Source organism: Stegostoma tigrinum, chromosome 25 (assembly GCF_030684315.1).
Source record: "Stegostoma tigrinum isolate sSteTig4 chromosome 25, sSteTig4.hap1, whole genome shotgun sequence".
NCBI classification, from domain to species: Eukaryota; Metazoa; Chordata; class Chondrichthyes; order Orectolobiformes; family Stegostomatidae; genus Stegostoma; species Stegostoma tigrinum.
This window is the reverse complement of record NC_081378.1, coordinates 28137803-28159069: the sequence shown is the minus strand read 5'-3', so window position 1 is coordinate 28159069 and position 21267 is coordinate 28137803. Positions and strand designations below refer to the sequence as shown.

The 21267-nt window shown below is 41.8% G+C and overlaps 1 protein-coding gene across 1 annotated transcript in view; it reads right to left on the bottom strand.

Moving 5' to 3' along the window:
* The window catches only part of LOC125463311 (protein monoglycylase TTLL8-like), an 80820-nt gene extending 64314 nt beyond the window's left edge, over positions 1–16506 (bottom strand). The window contains exons 1-3 of the mRNA XM_059654794.1: positions 16382–16506; positions 9700–9802; positions 6891–6938 (exon numbers count right to left, since the gene is read on the bottom strand). Of these exons, the coding sequence (XP_059510777.1) occupies positions 6891–6938; positions 9700–9802; positions 16382–16440 (210 nt within the window). The 5' untranslated portion in view covers positions 16441–16506. The remainder of the gene's footprint in view (positions 1–6890; positions 6939–9699; positions 9803–16381) is intronic.
* Between the last annotated feature and the right edge of the window lie 4761 nt (positions 16507–21267).

The window sequence follows — 21267 nt, the reverse complement described above, 5'->3', positions numbered from 1 at the left end:
CTTTTAAGGATCTGGAATAACTTGAAAGAAGCTACAGTATGAAGCTTTATTTTGGGAGTAGGGCATAAATTTCAGAATCTGGAAATGTAAGTAAGGGCAGGGCACAAAGTTCCGAGATTTGTAAATGCCACGTGAGGATGTTTTGTAGGAAGTAGGGGGCAAATTAAAGGCACTATCTAGAATGGATAAATAGAGGGCCCCAAGCAGAGCAGTATAGAACAACAAAACGGAAAGGAGACCAGTGCCACTACCACAATTCAGCCCAGGATCACGCAATGCCAATAAATGTTTAACGGCCTTGCCAAGTCCACAAAGATAAAAGGATAAACTATACTTTCTAAGCGTGCACTAGGTTTACTACCAGCTTAACTGATTTACTACGATTGCATAATTAACTATCAATGCCTAATAAGTGGCATGGAGCCCATTTAGACTCAATATTCACCAGTTTGGTATTTCCTCAAAAATATAGAGATAGATACGGTTAACTGTGTTGGTAATGAATCAAAAAGGAAATATCCAATTGGAGGCAATGTAGACAAGTCATTGGCTGATTTCTTAGAGAAGAGAAAGAAGCAAGATTTTCAGAGTGGATTTCTCTGCTGAAAGTGGTTTAGTGAGTACTTCCTGACATGGTACATAGGCAATACATGATAGGGTAATGGAGATGTAAAGGCCAGGCTCATGCAAGAAACAAGTGGATGATATACTTGAGATGTGGATAAATAAAATAGTCTTCCCGATCCATAATTGCTTAGTGAACTGCAAGATTCAAATAATCCGCTAAAATAGTCTTATTTGACCCTGCAACAATCTAATTATCTGTGATACTCAAGCTGAATTTTTTCTACTCCCATATGATACAGTTGGAGGAAGGGAATGTCAGGGAAATGGGGCTGAGTTGTGTCAGGACAGCATTCCAACCCCTAGCGTAATTTCCAAAGTTACCCAAATTATGGAGCCATATGAATGGAGGACACTTACTATTTCCATCACCATTCCTGGAAAGACATTTCTCTGAATCCTATTACCTCTATCAGTTCTGACCCCCTTTATTTGATAAGTTTAATGGAGGCAACCTAAGGCATCTCTGCTATTGAGATGCCCTTGCACTTGCCTGCCTGCTGTGGCAGTGGCCATCTCTCTCTCAGTGGGATTGCCAGTTTAAAATCAATGTGAGCCCCCTGACTTTGTGTCTAGCCTCAGGAACCAGTGTGCTGTCCTAATGGAATGGTGCGCCTGGGCCACCAAGATGTGTTGCTGGGCACAGGTGACATAGACTGCCTTGGAACACCAAAACAGGTGCAATGTCAGAGTCTAAAGCCCACCAGAAAATTCACTCCTTAGATTCAAATTCTCTTGTTTTCCCCACCCCCACCCCAAGCAAAACAGTACACGGAGCATTCGGCTGCCTCCGTCTTTGTAAAGTACCTACATATGTATTCTTAGCAGCGATGCATGTTACGTCAATAAATTCCTAAATTTTCAGAACAGTAATATGGAGGCAGTTCACATTGCAGTAAACAACAAGATTCATTTTACTGTCATGCTGCATATCACAGCTAGCTTCATTCAGTGAGTGAGCTGGGAAGATTGCGGACTGCCAAGTGAAATTTAATCCCTCTTAATTATTTTATAGCTCAACTACTGGCAACTTTCCAAATGTTTTTGGATTGTTAGGAGGAGCTTAACACAATTGCAGCTTTTCTTTCCATCCAGAGCAAACTAAACAGATGACAAATCAACTCAAGTCATTCAACTGTTACTTCTTTGAACATCAACCAAACTCATATCCCTGGAAGATTCATTCTGCTTTGCAGGCTGAAAATAGCATAAAAATACGAACATACAAACAAGGAAGCAGAGTGAACCATTCAACCCCAGAAGCCTGCTCCATCAATCAGATCATGGTTGATCTGAGTTTAACCTCAACTCTACATTCCTGCGTGCCCTCAATACTCTTTCATCTGCTTAGTAATCAAGAATCTCTCTACGTCTGCCTTAAAAATATTTAAAGATTCTGCATCCACTGCATTTTGAGGAAGGGAATTGCAAAGAGTCACAGCTCTCTGATAGAATGTTTTTCTTCATGTCTGTTTTCAATAACCAGTCTCTTATTTTTAAACTATGGAACTCCTCAGTTCTAGATTCTCCCACAAGATGAAACCTCTTTTCCACATCAACCAGGTCAAGCTACTTCAGGACTTTACATGTGTCAATTAAGTCACCTCTGAATCTTCTAAGTACACAGAATACAGGCCTAGCCTGTCTAGCATTTCCTTATAAAGCAATCTACTCATTTCAGATAGTAATTCTAGTAAACCTTTTATGAACTACTTCTCATATTATCCCTCCATATGTGTGGTCACCAGTACTGTACACAGTACTACAGATGTGATATTATTAATGCATTGGATAAGTGAAGCATAACTTCTCTACTCTTGCATTCAAATCCCCTCACAATAAAGCATTATATTTTATTAGCTTTCCTGACTATTTTCTGTACCTGCAATATAACCTCCTATGATTCATGCACTAGAAGACCCAAATCTTTCTGCAATCTCTCACCATTCAGAAAACATGCTTTTGTTTACTTATTTTTGCCAAAATGGATAATTTCATACTTTCCCAAATTGTCCTTGTTTAATTTATTTGCTTCATTTTATAGGCTCTTTATGTCCTCTTCACATCTTAACTTTCCTACCTATCTTTGTGTGATCAGCAAATGTAGCTACTATACACTCTGTCCCTTCATCCAAATCATTTATATTAATTATATAGAGTTGAAGCCCCAGCACTGACCCCTCTGGCAAACAACTTGTGGCATCTTGCCAGTCTGAAAAAGACCTATTTTCTCCTATACTATGCTTCCTGTTAGTCAGTTAATCTTCTATCCATTACGTTACCCCCTACACCATGACCTTTCATTTTCCACAACAATCGTTGATGTGGGTCCTCATCAAATGCCTTCTGGAAATCTAAATACAACACATCCATTAGTTCCCCTTTATCCAAAGCACAAGTTACTTCTTCAAACAACTCCAGGAGATTAATTTGTCTCTTTGACAAAACCTTGTTGGCCCCTCCTGATTACCTTGAACTTATCCATGTGCCCCTGTTATAATGTTTTTAATAATAGCTTCTCGCATTTTCATTATGACAAATGTTAAGCTCACTGGCCAGTAGTTTCTTGCTTTCTGCCTCCCTCTGTTTTTGAGTAATATTAGCTATTTTACAAATTAAAGAAGCCTTCCCCAAATCTAATGAGTTTTGGAACATGAAAACCCCAATACATCAAATATCTCGCTAGCAACTTCTTTTAAGACCTCAGGATGAAATCCATTGTGCCCTATGACTTGCTGACTTGCAGTTCAACAATTTACTCAGCATTACTCATCTGATAATTGGAATTTTCTTGAGCTCCTCCCTCCCTTTCTATTTCTCATTTATAACTATTTCTGGGAGGCTACTTGTGAAGACTGCAAAATATCTGGGTCATGTTGTGGACCGTGCGGAGGGCTGTTCTAGGTTACAATGGGACATTGATAGGATGCAGAGCTGGGCTGAGATGTGGCAGATGGAAACCCTGAAAAGAGTGAAGTGATTCATTTTGGAAAGACAAACTTGAAATCAGAATATAGGGTTAACAGAAAGATTCTTGGCAGTGTGGAGGAGCAGGGGGGATCTTGGGGTTCATGTTCACAGTTCGCTGAAAGCTGCCATCCAGGTGGATAGAGTTGTTAAGAAGGCATATGGTGTGTTAGCTTTCATTAATAGAGGGATCGAGCTCAACAGCCGTGAAGTTATGCTCCAGCTGTATGAAACCCTGGTTCAGCCACATCTGGAGTATTGCGTCCAGTTCTGGTCACCTCATTACAGGAAAGATGTGGAGGTGTTGGAAAAGGCGCGCAGGAGATTCACCAGGATGTTGTCTGAAATGGAGGGAAGGTCTTACGAGGAAAGGCTGAGAGGGCTTGGGCTTTTCTCCTTAGAACAACAAAGAACAAGAGGTGACTTGATAGGGGCGTACAAAATGATCAGAGGTATAGATAGAGTAGACAGCCAGAGATGTTTTCTTAGGGTGGAGGGAGCTATTACGAGGGGGTATAGTTTTAAAGTGAAAGGAGGTAGATACAGGGGGGACATCAGAGGTAGGTACTTTACTCAGAGAGTGGTCAGGGCATGGAATGCATTGCTGGAGAGGGTAGTGGAGTCGGGCTCATTAGGGGCATTTAAGCAGCTATTAGATAAGCATATTGACGATAGTATAAGGTAGGGGTGGAGGTTAGATAGACCTTAGGATTAGGGTAAAAGTTCAGCACAACATTGTGGGCCAAAGGGCCTGTATTGTGCTGTACTGTTCTATGTTCTTACTTGTCTGCCATCTCTATCTGCCATTACTAACTCCCCAGAGTTATTTCTATAAAACAAGCACATAGTTTGTTAACAGTTTCAGTTTTGAAACATATCCGAAGAAGCTTTTCCTATTTTTTTTATATTTATGACATAAGGAAACACAAATTTGTGAGACTTAAATAAAGAATACAATTAGGTTGTTTCATAACATTTCTCTGCAAAACTTGCATGATTTAGTCCAGCAGTAGGCATCTCAAAATGTTGGCAAATAAGAAATGTACAATTCATTTGCTATTACTTCTTTAGCTTTATAAAATGGGTAAGATTATATATTCAAGCTCCTGAGCTCTTCAATTTGTCACTGTACTCAACGGTTCATGTAAATAGTCTTTACCTTGATTGCTCTTTCTGCCAGAATTGTAGCCAATTTTGACCCTTGCTCATTTGCTGATTTTGCTACATTTTCTGCCAAAAAAAGATATTTATTGAACTGAATGTAACGTCCTAAACTAAAACTTTAATATCAATATAGAGCAGCAATAATCAGTGGATTAGTCATGAAAACTAATCTGTTTAACGTTACTTTTTTAAAGAGTTAAGTAATCCTGACGGAAAGTACTACTCATTTGGTTTACCCTATAAAAAATTTATAGCATCCGCTCTTGGAAACAAAACTTACTTAAATGAATGCACAGTACTTCCAATAAAGTAATTATTTCAACTGAGATTCCACAGGGTATTCAAATGAAGTCAGCCAAGCAGTCAGTGAGTAAGGATGTCAACATGCAAGATAGAAAATAGGACAGCAAATGCATCTCCAGTAATCACAGCACTTCCATCGTTGATAATGTTCTGAGAAGTTTTAATTTGCTAACTATGAGACTTCCACCTGTCAGAAATCCTGTCTCAGACAGATGCCTGGGATGATGGTTCTGTTAGTCCCAGCAGTAGCCAGGCCTGGAGTTACAATCAGTCCACAAATTCTACGGCAGCATTTTCAAAACCTTTATATGTTGTGACCTAATTTTAATGCTTCTAAAGTTGTGTGACCTCGGGAATGGGGGAAATGAAGAGCAGGGGCTCACAGTTTCGTTCATAACTGTTTTAAACACTCAATTGGAACCTTGGCTCAATCTCAGGACTGTCTCACAAGAATTTCATTGATGCCCCTGAGCTTGTGACCCCAATGGGGTTATTTCTGTTCTGGTGGTTGGAATTTGCACTCTCATGCCAGCTGGTTTGAGATGGATAGGATGTGTCTCATGAAAGCCACCTATCCACCCTCCCTCTACCCAGGTGAAATTTTGCTGGATGCAGTGAAGGTGTCAAGTGACTTGCCTACACACTCGATGACCTCATTCTGTCCTGCACAATTTTACCCATGCCTTTGTCAAACAAGTAGCGTAGAAGCACTAGCCTTGCAGGCAGGTGTCAAGCAAAAGAGGAGCCTCCAAATTGCCACATTTCAACTTTTAATTATAGGTATGTGAATGTCAGAAGCTTGAGCCAATATACTTAATAAGAACGAACAGAGCTAGCCTCTATCTAACCCAGACTAACTTTTGTTAGCATTATTTGTGAAAGTACAACATGTCTAACACAAATGATTCTCCCATTTTCCACCATAGCATTAGTGGAAGATTTGCAAAAACCCAGAAGAAACAGCTTAAATGACTTCAAGTTGTTGCTGTGGGATTTCTACCACAGAAAGACACTGTATATCTTTTCAACCTATAGTATTCTGGGAAAGCAGGGTGTTTGAAGGAAAGGACAAAACATTCAAGCAAGCACTTCTTAATTGTTGAAGTATATCAGATATTAGTATGAAAAATGTTACGACTTATAAAATGGGGACTATTTCATTTTTTCTTGTGGCCATTAGGTGAATCTGGTTAGAGATTGGTGAAATAGCAGTAAGGGTTTAATGCTGCTTTTGAAACTAATCTTAATCTGCACATTTGCTGGTCCCGAACTGTTCCCAGTTGGTGACTAGAGTCAACTCAAAAGCCACTGGACTGGAAATGAAACAAGTACTTTAAGAAATTACTTTTCATTAATTCTAGTTTGTCATTTCTTCATCCACAACTTTAAAAATTTAACATCCTGAACCTCAAGTCAACCACTGCTTATTTGGCCAAGGTAGATATAGAGGATATGCTTTACAAAATATTGCCAAAGTTTCAAATTTATGAATGAAAAATAAACTTGAATAAAATTTTAATTTTTTAGAATCTATTTAGATTTAGGTTTCAAGTGAGTTCTGCCTTAAATTTAAAAGCAGCTTCCTCACCTTTACTTACCCCTAAACTGCTACTTCTTTGGTTTGCGTGAAAGTGAAATGATTAATTAACTCAAGATATAACCGGATGTGGAAGAAAATGGATTTGACTCAAGAATAAAAATAAAGAATGGACAGATCAGGAACTGAAGTAAGCCCAAGGAGAACACAATGGAAAGGTCAAAAGACTTTTCTTATTCCTATAATCTCATGCAGATGTTCCTTCAATAAAACTGAAGTTATAATTAATGAGTACCTTCAATGCCCCGAATGAAGAAAGTGATAGTATTTGATTGCTCATCACCTGCAGAAAAACAGATGTCAAAACACAATGAACAAATGGTAATCGAGAAACAGAAAGGGATACCTATTTTCTGCAACTAAGAAAACATGTCATCCAAGATACTGACTGGAGCAAATTAATAAGTCTATATATTAAACGTCCTAATTCCAGTCAAATTTGAATTCTAATCCATTTAGTTTTTGATCATGCAATTTGCTAATTTACTTTTTGAATATATCTATGCCAGTGTTCGTTATGTCAAGGAATAGCTGTAGGCTCAAGCCCTACCGTTGTACCCCCATAGAAGTTGAGCATGAAATTTCAACACTGACTACTGTACTAATATACAGTCATTCAGATGACATGCTAAACTGAGGTCCTCATTCCTTGCTCCAATGGATGGTAAATTCCACTGCGCAGTTTAAAATGTTCCCCTCTCAACAAGAATTATCAACAATACATTAAACAATCATTTATTGTAAAGCCACATTTGGAATGTTGCTGTATGCAAGAAGGCTGCTTTGTTTACATTTTGACTATTGTAGTGTTTGGGTCTGTGGTCAGGTGAAATCCACTTGGCCATGGTTGCAATCACTACAACTATATTCCAAAAGTGATTACAATTCAAAGGACTACACAAACTATGTTTGAAGACTTATGTACAATGTCAGATGACAAGAGCATTATCTTCTCCTAAAAAAAATCTTCAGCCAGTTCTAAAGAACACCATGTGTTTAATGATAATCAGAAACTGTGGATCACAACATCACAAAACCTTAATGTTAAGGTGCTTCATAAACACAAGTTTCTCTTTCTCTATTTTTTGTACAGCTTCCCCACTCTTCTTGTTTTTTGCACTTATTTTTCAAAAGACTGCTTCACGAAAATAAGGTCTCATGGTATAAAACGGCCAGTATCAACTGGATAAAAAATCAAAATGGGCTAAGGACAGAAAAAAAACAAGCAGTGGCACTTGAAGATTTGGATTGAGTCCGTATTCAGCCTAATAAACTGAGATATTGTGGGGATTATTGACATTTTTTTAAAAATCCATTTGGAAAATTACCTTATTCTTTATCAGTCTTAGTCCAAAGCAATGTAAAAATCAAGCTCTCTACCTTTTTGCGTTGATATCTGGTATTTCTTGATGCTGTTACATATCAAAGGCTTAATTGCCTATCATAGAGAAACATGTACAAGAATTAAAATGGAATGAGATTTCAGAAAGAACAAGTAATTTTGATGTATGTTACCATGAAAGCGATTGTCATGTGAATGGGCTAGTAATCCAGTGACCTGGGTTAATAGCCCAAGGAATGGGAATTCAATGGCACAGTGGCTCTGTAGTTAGCACTGCTGCCTCACAGCACCAGGGATTCCACCCTCGGGCAACTGTCTGTGTGAAGTTTGCACATTCTCCCCCTGTCTGCATGGGTTTCCTTTGCGTACTCTGGTTTTCCTCCCACAGTCCAAAGATGAGCATGTCAGGTGGATTGGCCATGCTAAATTGCCCAAAGTGTCCAAGGATGTACACGGTAGGTGGATGAGCCATGGGAAATACAGAGTTACAGAGATGGAGTAGAGGGTGGGTCTGGGTGGGCAGATCTTCAGCGTTGGCTTGGGCTCAGTGGGCTGAATGGCCTGCTTACACACCATGGGGATTCTATGAATCTATGTTACAGTTTGAGAATTTGGTTTAGAAAATCAGGATTGCCAGAATCATCGTATGTTGTCAACTATCTCATCAATATCCTGTACAGGAAGAAACTGCTATCCTTACTCAATCTGCTCTATTTGTGACTCCAGTCCCCACCAACATAGCTGACTCTTAACCATTCTCTGAATTGGCTTAGCAAGCCACTTTGTTGAATTTAACTGCTTTAGTTCACTGAGAAGAGTCAATAAATTTTCAGGGCAATTAGGGATGCTCTAAAGGTCAGTCTTGCTAGCTATGCCCACACACTAGCGACGAACAAGATCTGCAATTGAAACAGACATGATATTATTATCTAAAGTTTAATTAAATCACCTTTCCAATATGAGAATCATTAAACACAAAGTCTTAAGAACCTAATTTAAAAGATCACATTTTTATGATGCTGCTCTCATAATGCCACAGCAGAAACTATGAGGTATTTCTGCTTCTTTAGCTCTCAGAGGTCATCACAGTCCAAGTAGATGTTGAATCCATCATCATTGAAACCCTCCATGAAGCTCTTTACAAAATGTGACAGATTAAAATTATTATTGCAAACTCCAATTGTTGCATAGCCCTACAGAGTTTTGATATTGTTAACGTGTGAGGCCAGGGTTCTGTTCCCATCAAGTTTCTGAGCAGGATGTAGCAGTCGGGTAGATCAACTTACAGTTCTGATCTTCGCCCCTGCTGCTGATTTTCAAGTCCTGGTGCCAAATTTGTTAAATTCTTGTCAGTAGCTGTTCTATTCAAAATTTTATTTTTAAAAGTTGAAATGCTGCTGCGAGTATTGACAGAGGTGAATGTATGTAACACTGAGGATTCTGCAACACTTCATCAGAACACCGTTCCATTTAAGTAAGTGCTTGACATAAGGGATGTATATACTTTTGTGTTGTCTTAGAGACAAGAATATTCTGATAATCCAATCATATTCAGCTAATATACATAAAAAGGTGCAAGATGTATGCTTTTATTCTCCTTGGCAACTATGACAGCAGACCTAGCAAAGGAAGAGCACAGTTTCTGGGTCATCAGAAAACAAGACAATTGGCAACTTTTCTGAGGAGAGATTTTCCCACATACCTGAGAATCTTCATCAATTCCTCTATCCCTTTTGATGCATTCAGAAAATATTGGAATCTTCTCAGAGAGTGCCTCTCTGTCTTTTGAGGGATGTTTCTTCTCTCTGTACCAAAACATTGCAGCCATTACTGTGAAATATTTGTCACATTGTACCTGTGATAGGGTTACTATTCGAAATCTTAAATATTTGATTAAAAATGGACTAACTGGAGGCCAAAAATTATGAGCCATCTATATGCGTATCTTGTTATCCTGAGGACCACAATCTCTGGCATATCATAAACCACTGTACCTAAATTTCAAGAACATGGAAAACTACAATGAAACTACAATGTTAAAATGATGATCAATACTTTACAAATTCAAATATAGCACAGAGATTTCATAGTTGCTGACTTTTTGATAAAATTTGAATACAAAACAATTAATTGGAACACATCATTCATTCCAGAATCACACAATTCACGTATTATAAACCAACCTATGCAATATCACCTTATCTTTGCAGTGAATGTGGTAATTAGTACTAAATTAATGACTGCAATGGAGGTTGCAGACTTTGGGAATTCTTATAGTACACTTTATAGAGGAAAATAGACTTGACAACAGCCATATAAATACCATGGCTACAAGACAGTTCAGAGGCTAGAACTTCTGAACAAGTAACTTACCTCCTGGCTGCCCAAAGTCTTTCCACCGGCCACAATGTGTAAGTCAGGAGGGTGATGGAATAATCTCCGCTTGTTTGTATGCGAGCTGCTGCAAGAACACTCAAGAAACTCAACACCATTCAAGATAAAGTAGCCCAATTGATTGTCACCCCTTTCACTATCTTTAATTGTTCATTCTCTCCAGTAATGGCAATGGCATGATTGAGGTCTTAACAGAGCTCTTTGCATCTTGCTTAGCCACACGCGAGGTCCCAGAAGCCAAAGTTGTTCCTTGGTTTAAGGCAAGCAACAAGGATAATCCGGGAAATTATAAACCAGTGAGCTTTACATTAATATTAGGGAAACTACTGGAGAAGGCTCTTAGGGATGGGATTCATTTGTATTTGGAGAAGAATTGAGTTATTAGGAATAGTCAGGAAAGCTTTGTCACGAGCTGGATTGAGGTTTTGAGGAACTGATGAAGATGATCGAAGAGGGTAGGGCAGTAGATGTTGTCTACATGAACTTTACTAAATCATGTGACAAGGCCCCTCATGGTAGGCTGGTCCAGAACATTAAGTCACGTGGAATCCATGGTGAGTTGGAAACAATACTGGTTCGGTCATAGAAGAAAGAGTATAGTTGTGGATGGGGGTTTTTCTGACTGGAGTTCTGAAACCAGTGGTGTTCCACAAAGGATCAGTGCTAGGACCTCCGTATTTGAAACATTTATGCATGATTTGGATGACAACATAGGTAGTCTGATTCTTAAGTTGCAGACAACACAAAAGTTGGTGGAGCTGTGAGTAGTGAGGAAGGTTATCAATAGATACGGCAGTATATAGATCCTTTGGGAAGTTGGGCAGAGAAATGGTAGACGGAGTTGAATCCAGAAAAGTGTGAAGTGATGCATTTTTTATGGTCAAATGCAAGAAAAAAGTCTACAGCAAATGGCAGGATCCTTGAGGGCATTGACACACACAGGGGTCTTGAGGTCCAAGTCCTTAGCTCCCTGAAAGTGGCAACTTAAGTGGATAAGATGGCAATGAAGTTGTACAGCACATTTGCCTTCACAAATTGGGGAATTGAGTATAAAATTTAGCAAGTCATCTTGCAGCTGTTTAAAACTTTGGTTAGGCTACATTTGGAGTACCATGTGTTGTTCTGGTCAGCACATTATACACAGGATGTGGAGGCATGGAGAGAGTGCAAAAAAGGTTTATCAGGATATTCGCAGCAGGCCAAGCAGCATCAGAGGTGCAGGAAAGTTTGACGTTTCGGGTCGAGGCCCTTCTACAGAAATGGGGGAGGGGAAGGGGATTCTGAAATAAACAGGGAGACAGGGGGAGGCGGATAGAAGATGGATAAAGGAGAAGATAAGATGGAGAGGAGACAGACGGGTCAAAGAGGCAGGGTTAGAGCCAGTGAAGGTGAATGTAGGTGGGGAGTTAGGGAGGGGATAGGTCAGTCCAGGAGGGATGGACAGGTCAAGGAGGCAGGATGAAGTTGGTGCATAGGAGATGGGGGCAGGGCTTGAGGTGGGAGGAATGGTTAGGGAGGTGGAGACGAGCTGGGGTGGTTTTGGGATGTGGTGGGGGGAGGGGAGATTTTAGAGCTTGTGAAGCCCACATTGATACCCTTGGGCTGCAGGGTTCCCAAGCAAAATATGAGATGCTGTTTCTGCATCTTTTGCATGGCGCCATTCTAGCAATGCAGGAGGCCCAGGGTGGACATATCATCCGAGGAGTGGGGGGGTGGGGGGGTGGTAGCTGAAATGATTTGCAACTGGGAGATGTAGTTGTTTGTTTTGAACTGGGCTTAGGTATTCCACAAAGCAGTCCCCAAACTTCCGCTTGGTTTCCCCACTGTAGAGGAGGCCACAACGGGAACAGTGGATACAGTATACCACATTAACAGATGTGCAGGTGAACATCTGTTTTATGTGAAAAGTCTTCTAAGGGCCTGGGATCGGGGTGAGGGAGGAGGGATAGGGGCAGGTGTAGCACTTGCTTTGGTTGCAGGGAAAAGTGCCGGTGGTGGTGGGGCTGGAGGGGAGCGTGGAGCGGACAAGGGAGTCACGGAGGGAGTGGTCCCACTGGAAAGCACACAAGGTGGGGTGGGAAAAATGTCTTTGTTGGTAGGGTCGGATTGCAGATGGCAGAAATGTCGGAGGATGATGCGTTGGATTTGGAGGTTGGTGGGGAGGTATGTGAGAATGAGGGTATTCTGTTTTGGTTATTATTGAGGATGGGGGTGTGAGGGATGAGTTGCGTGAAATGCAGGAGACATGGAGGAGGGCATTTTTGAACACTGTGGAGGGGATCTTGCAGTTCTTAAAAAAGGAGGATATCTGGGATGTTTGGGAGTGGAAAGCCTCATCTCGGGAGCACATGCAGTGGAGGTGGAGGAATTGGGAATAGGGAATGGCCTTTTTACAGGAAGATGGGTGAAAAGAGGAATATTCTCAATAGTTGTGGGAGTCGGTAGGCTTAAAATGGATATCGGTTCCCAGGTGGACGCCAGAGATGGAGACAGAGAGCTCCAGGAAGGAAAGAGAGGTGTCAGAAATGGGCCAGGTAAACTTAAGGTTGGGGTGGAAGGTGTTAGTGAAGTTTATGAACTGTTCAAGCTCCTCATGGAAACACGAGGCGGTGCCAAAACAGTCATCAACATAACGGAGGAAGAGATGGGGGATAGGGCCAGTGCAGCTTTGGAAGAGTGATTGTTCCACGTACCCTACAAAGAGGCAGGCATAGCTTGGGCCCATGTGGGTACCCATGACCACCCTCTTTGTCTGTAGGAAGTGGGAGGAACTCAAGGAGAAGTTGAGGGTGAGGACGAGTTCGGCTAAGCCAATGAGGGTGTTAGTGGAGGGGGACTGGTCGGGCCTGTGGGACAGGAAGAAGCGGAAGGTTTTTAGGCCATCTGCATGGGGAATGCAGGTGTATAGGGACTGGAAGTCCACAGTAAAAATGAGGTGTTGGGGACCAGGGAATTAGAAGTTCTGAAGAAGGTGGAGAGAGTGGGTGGTGTCACGGACGTAGGTAGGGAGTTCCTGGACCACGGGGGAGAAATCTGAATTCAGATAATTCTTGGAGATAAGTTCAGTGGGATAGGAGCAGGTGGGGACAATGGGTCAATCAGGGCAGTCAGGTTTGTGGATTTTGGGAAGGAGATAGAAGTGGGCAGTGCGGGGTTGGGGGAATGATGAAGTTGGAGGCTGTGGGTGGGAGGTCACCTGAGGTGATGAGGTTGTGGATGGTTTGGGAGATGATGGTTTGGTGCTCGGGGGTGGGGTCATGATCCAGGGGGCAGTAGGAGGATGTGTTGGGGAGTTAGTGCCTGGCCTCAGCAATGTAGAGGTCAGTGTGCCATACTACAACTGCACCTCCCTTGTCTGCGGGTTTTATGGTGAGGTTGGGATTGGAACGGAGGGAGCAGAGGGCTGCACATTCTGCAGGGGAGATGTTGGAGTGGGTGAGAGGGGTGGAGAGTTTGAGGTGATCGATGTTTTGACGACAATTAGAGATGAAGAGGTCAAGGGAGGGTAGGAGGCCTTGGGGTGGTGTCCAGGAGGAGGGGGTGTGTAGGAGGTAGGAGAAGGGGTCTGTTGAGGGAGGGTTAGTTCAGGGCTACACCTGCCCCTTTACCTCCCGCATCACCCCACCCCAGGCTCTAAGAAGACTTTTCACATCAAACATATGTTCACCTGAACTGCCGATGCTGGAGAATCTGAGATAACACATTTTTCCTTCCCCTCCCCCATTTCTAAAGAAGGTCTAGACCCAAAATGTCAAACTTTCCTGCTCCTTTGATGCTACTTGGCCTGCTGTTCATCCAGCTTCACAACATGTTATCTCAGATTCTCCAGCATCGGCATTTCCTACTATCTCTTATCAGGATATTCCCTGGATTGGAATGTATTAGCTGCAAGGAGAGGTCAGACAAACTAGAATTACTTTGCTTAGAGCACCAGAAGCTGTGTAGCAACCTGCTAGAAGGATATAAAATGGGCATGGGCAGGCTGGATAGTCAGACAGTATTTTGCATGATTGAAATCTCAAACGCAAGGGGACATGGGATTAAGGTGAGAGGTGAAATGTTGGCTCCTGATCTGAATTCCGAGTGTGATGCCCAATACTATAACTTGCATTTTCTTAACAGAACAGTATTTAACAGTTGTCACTGCTACTTTGAAATGCAGTATTTTCCAGTTCGTCAATCTTAAATTCAACAATCTGGTGGGATATAACTCTCATGTTCATTGGAACCGAACTATTTACTTGCTCAAATAATCTCAATTAACTGCAGTATTGCTGAACCCACAATGTTCTCCATTATATTCATAACCAATAACTTTTCAGGGTAAATCATGTCATGATTAGGTATTCTCTCCATCCTGAAGCCAAATTCTAAGGACATTTTTAGTTTCATCATGACAACTGCAATAGCAGGCCTGAATGATGCTAATGTCATTTGTAAACAAATGCTAGTATTGTACAAATGTTTGAATGAGATCAAACTACAAACAGTAAGTATGAAGGGAATTATTTTTATTGTATACAATAACGACATTCAAATTTGTCACATTTATAAACTGTCACATTAAAAATACTGTTAGGAAAGGAAGAAGATTGACTAACACAAAAATAATTTAACATTTTCAGTAATTTTGGCGTATCTTCTAGATAGCTTGAATAGGAAATACTTTTATACTTAAGTTTTGACATAAATCCATTTCAAATCTAGAATATAGAACATAGGACATTACAGCACAGTACAGGCCCTTCGGCCCTCAATGTTGTGCGGACCTGTCATACCAATCTCAAGCCCATCTAACCTACACTATTCCATGTGCGTCCATATGCTTATCCAATGACGACTTAAATGTACCTAAAGTTGGCGAATCTACTACCGTTGCAGGCAAAGCGTTCCATTCCCTTACTACTCTCTGAGTAAAGAAACTACCTCTGACATCTGTCCTATATCTTTCACCCCTCAATTTAAAGCTATGCCCCCTTGTGCTCACCGTCACCATCCTAGGAAAAAGGCTTTCCCTATCCACCCTATCTAACCCTCTGATTATTTTATATGTTTCTATTGTCACCTCTCAACCTTCTTCTCTCTAATGAAAACAGCCTCAAGTCCCTCAGCCTTTCCTCGTAAGACCTTCCCTCCATACCAGGCAACATCCGAGTAAATCTCCTCTGCACCCTTTCCAAAGCTTCCACATCCTTCTTATAATGCGGTGACCAGAACTATGCACAATACTCCAAGTGCGGCCGCACCAGAGTTTTGTACAGCTTCACCATAACCTCTTGGTTCCGGAACTTGATCCCTCTATTATTAAAAGCTAAAACACTGTATGCCTTCTTAACAGCCCTGTCAACCTGGGTGGCAACTTTCAAGGATCTGTGTTCATGGACACCGAAATCTCTCTGCTTATCGACACTACTGAGAATCTTACCATTAGCCCAGTACTTTGCATTCCGGTTACTCCTACCAAAGTGCATCACCTCACACTTTTCCACATTAAACTCCATTTGCCACCTCTCAGCCCAGCTCTGCAGCTTATCTCTGTCTCTCTGCAACCTACAGCATCCTTCGGTCACTGTCCACAACTCCACCGACCTTAGTGTCACCTGCAAATTTACTAACCCATCCTTCTACGCCCTCATCCAGGTCATTTATAAAAATGACAAACATGCTTTTTTGAAATTAAGAGCCAAGTATGTAGATAATGAATTCATTTGCAAACATATCTGAATACCTTCTGACACCAGTTTCACGTTCTTGCCAACTGATTTCTTTTTATAACCACAGTTACAGGCTCTTGCTGAATATTATTCTTAAATTCGCAACACCGAGGAGCAGGGAGGCAAGTTTATCTCTCACTCGATCCTGAATCGATAGTTTTTGGAAGTCTGACCTGCAGCTGCAAAACAGAACACCAACCCCAGCCGCTGATGGGCGAATGGCCCCTGAATTAATCCGAATGTATAAAGCTGAGTTATAATGATGACGATACTTACTGAGGTCCACTGATGTCTAAAGACGAATGACGAAGGTTCTTCTGGCTAATTGAGAACATCTCTGCTTACATTGAAACTGTCCGGAGACAGTGAACAATATTAACGCTGGATTAAATCAAGTGCATCCAGTCAGAGACTGATGGCTTGAGGCGAAAATAACCATCATAATTGCATTACGTGGGAAAACGTCACATTAAGTTGGAAACGTCCGGGTAATGAATGAGGAAACTGCACAGTGACCGTCATGCAGGCAAATCTTGAGCTGGCACTCTGGCTGTTTAGTAATGGGGCTCCCATAGATTGTGTATGGTCTGTGTTACAGCCAGCTTTCCTCTCTGGAATGTTTACTGTTCAGTGTACTGGACTCTGCATGTTGGCAGGCTGTCAATTGTAATTTTCTGTCTCAAAATGCCAATGCATGTTACTGTTTCCTTAAGAATTTCGGCACGTTTCAACATGCCTTTTTATTCTTTTTTCCTTTCATACTGATTGACGGTTGTGATGAAAGCTCGCCACACACCTTCCGAAACTTACAAAAAAAGGTGCCGATTCACGAACAGCTGTCAGTGATTCTCGGCTCTTCCGCGGGGTGCTCTGTTCCAAGATCCTGATGATGATAATTTGTACCTTGGCACTGTTTTATCGCTGTCAGAACAAACGCTGAAGATACTGTGCCTTGCTGATGAATTGTAAATGCAGTGTTAGTGGAGTATAAAGCCTGCGGATGTCCTCTATCTCACTATAAACCCTTGTGGTGCCTCCACCGACTCCGAATTGTTGGAACATAGAACATAGGACAGTACAGCACAGTACAGTCCAAGATATTGTGCCTACCTATTATCCTACTCTAAGGTCAAACTAGAACACAGAACATTACAGTGCAGTACAGGCCCTTCAGCTCTCGATGTTGCGCCGACCTGTGAAACCAATCTGAAGCCTCTCTAACCTACACTATTCCATTATCATCCATTTGTTTATCCAATGGCCATTTAAATGCCCTTAAACTTGGCTAGTCTACTCCTGCTGAGGGCAGGGCATTCCACGCCCTTACTACTCCCTGAGTAAAGAACCTATCTCTGACATCTGTCCTATTCTATCACCCCTCAATTTAAAGCTATGCCCCCTCATGCTAGTCATCACCCTATCTAATCCTCTGATCAGCTTGTATGTCTCTATTAAGTCACCTCCTAACCTTCTTCTCTCAAACGAAAACAGCCTCAAATCCCTCAGCCTTTCTTCATAAGGCCTTCCCTCCATATCAGGCAACATCCTGGCAAATCTCCTCTGTACCCTTTCCAATGCTTCCACATCCTTCTTATAATGCGGCGACCAGAACTGTACGCAATACTCCAAGTGCAGCTGCACCAGAGTTTTGTACAGCTGCAACATGACCTCATGGCTCAGAAACTCAATCCCTCTACCAATAAAACCTAACATACCATGCGCCTTCTTAACAACCCGATCAACCTGGGTGGCAAATTTCAGGGATCTATGCACATGGACACCGAGATCTCTCTGCTCATCCACATTACCAAGAATCTTACCATTAGCCCAGCACTCTGTATTCCTGTTATTCCTTCCAAAATGAATCACCTCACACTTTCCCACATTAAACTCCATTTGCCACCTCTCAGCCCAGCTCTGCAGCTTATCTATGTCCCTCTGTAACCTGCAGCATTCTTCCGCACTATCCACAACTCCACCAACTTTAGTGTCATCTGCAAATTTACTAGCCCATCCTTCTATCCCCTCATCCAGGTCATTTATAAAAGTGACAAACAGCAATGGCCCCAAAACAGTTCCTAGCGGTACACCACTAGTAACTGAACTCCAGGATGAACATTTCCCATCAACTACCACCCTCTGTATTCTTACAGCAAGCCAATTTCTGATCCAAACTGTTAAATCACCCTCAATTCCATGTCTCAGAGTTTTCTGCAATAGCCTACCATGGGGAACCTTATCAAACGCTTTACTGAAATCCATATCCATCACATCAACCGCTTGACCCTGTCTGGTCACCTTCTCAAAGAACTCAATAAGATTTGTGAGGCACAACCTACCCTTCACAAAACCGTGGTCACAAAACCAAGAGATAAATCCCATCTCTTTCCAACACTTCACCCCCAACCAAAGTAAGGCTCACTGGTCTATAATTACCAGGGTTGTCTCTACTCCCCTTCTTGAACAAGAGGACAACATTTGCTATCCTCCAATCTTCTGACACTATTCCTGTTCACAATGACGACATAAAGATAAAGCCAAAGGCTCTGCAACCTCATCCCTAGCTTCCCAGAGAATCCTAGGATAAATCCCATCCAGCCCAGGGGACTTTGGAAAGGATTACAAGAGATGGGATTTATAATAATCTAGAAAGGAATAATTTGATTAAGGATAGTCAACACGGTTTGGTGAAGGGTAGGTTGTGCCTCACAAAGCTTATTGAGTTCCTGACAAAAACTGACCCATCTAAAGTACTCGAACTATAGTGTCTCCAATCAATATTTGGAAGGTTGAAGACCCCATAAAACTACCCTGTTACTTTTGCTTCTATCCAGAATTATCTTTGCAATCCTTTCTCTACATTTTTGGAACTTTTTGGAGGCCTGTAGAAAACTCCCAACAGGGTGACCTCTCCTTTCCTGTTTCAAACCTCAGCCCATACTACCTCAGTAGATGAGCCCTCATCAAATGTCCTTTTTGCCACCATAATACTGTCCTTGACTAACAATGCCACACCTCTCCCTCTTTTACCACCTTCCCTGATCTTACTGATACATCTAAATCCCGGAACCTGCAACAACTATTCCTGTCCCTGCTCTATCCATGTCTCCAAAATGGCCACAACATCGAAGTCCCAGGTACCAACCCATGCTGCAAGTTCACCCACCTTATTCCGAATGCTCCAGGCATTGAAGTAGACACACTTCAAACCACCTTCCTGCCTGCCAGTACACTCCTGCAATCTTGAAAACTTATCATGACTTCAATACTCTCAACCTCCTGTTCACTGGAGCTACAAATCAGGTTCCCAACCCCCTGCTGAATTAGTTTAAACCCTCCCGAAGAGCATCAGCAAATTTGCCCCCCAGGATATTGCTGCCCCTCTGGTTCAGGTGTAGACCATCCCAATGTTAGAAGTCCCACCTACCCCAGAATAAGGCCCAATTATCCAAGTATCTGAATCCCTCCTTCCTGCACTATCCCTGTAGCCACATGTTCAACTGCTCTCTCTCCCATACCCTTCATTTTACTATTGTCCATGTGCCTCGACAAGAGTCACTTAAATTCATCACTTTTCCACACACTCACCATTCTCTGTGTAAAGAATCTACCTCTGACATTTCCCCTGTATCTTCCTACAATCACCTTCAAATTATGCCCAATCGTGATAACCAATTCCGCCCTGGGAAAAGGTCTCTGGCTATCCATTCTATCTATGCCTCTCATCATCTTGTACATCTCTATATAGTCACCTATCATCCTTCTTCACTCCAATGAGCCCTAGCTCCCTCAACCTTTCCCCATAAGACCTGACCTCCAATCCAGGCAGCATTCTGGTAAATCTCCTTTGCACCCTCCCTAAAGCTTCCACATCCTTCCTATAATGAGGTGACCACAACTGAACACAGTATTCCATGTGTGGTCTAACCAGGGTTCTACTGAGCTGCAGCATAACCTCGTGGCTCTTAAACTCAGTGCCCCTGCCAATGAAAGCCAACACACCATATGCCTTCTGAACAATCCTTTCAATTTGAGTGGCAAGTTTGAGTGATCTATAGATGTGGACGCCAAGATCCCTTTGTTCCTCCATGCTGCTGAGGATCCTGCCATTAACCCTGTATTCCATATTCAAATTCGACCTTCCAAAATGAAACATAGATATCACCTCTGATAACTATCATCAAAGTGTGTACAATAATACAATAAACAAGCAATATTTATTCCTAATATTTGACAAATTTGAAGTTCAGTAGCTGCAGTCTGCAAGTAATGTCCAATTTAGGGATCAGATTGGAGAACTTGAGGAGAGTTGGGAACAACTCATGAGTGAGCAAAATTTCTATAAGTACTGTGTTGCTTTTGCCACACGTGGATACAGTTCTGTTTATAAGAATTGAAACTTTTAGGACTAAATATGATTAAATTTACAGTTGGGCAAAGTACATCATCAGTAGAATTACTGTAGAATGGTTTACAATGCAACAAATGTTTCACATGATATACTGTCATATTACACAATTTAGCAATACTAGAAATATCCTTTATTGAGGAATGAGTTTTTTGTCTTTGTAACTTAATTGTAAAGGGACCCAAAAATTCACCCTGTATAGGTTTGGGTGTGTATCTTGCCTACAGTCAACTCATGGTGCTGGAAATTACAGAGATGTGCAGTGGGGTGGAAACAGCTTGACCCTCCTCCAAACAACAGAATTTCGTAGCCAGCCAACTGAACGATTAGATTTTCTTTTAATCAACCTGTTCATACTTACTGTGACACACCTCTGGAGTAGATAGGACTTTAACTCTACCTTCTGGCCCAGAGGTGATGATGCTACCACTGTACCATAATAACACCAACCGACTGAATAGAAGGTCACCCTACTGCCATAGAGTGCAGCAGCTGGGCTAAACCAGATCCTAATAGGTCTCTGCCCCTCACTGGGAAAAAATACTGCCATCCCAAGCTGCCACCTAATCTGATAGGCCGGCAGCTTCAACAGTCCCAACACTGCCAGAGCTCTATAGTGGCCACCCACGGGACTAAAGGCACCTCCATGAAACAGGGTACAGGCTTTCCAGGGAGAGGAAAGTCTGGGGGCTTTGGGCTCACAAAGGAATGCATTTCATGCTCTGAGAGATAGAAGGAGGTGCAATCCTGTCTT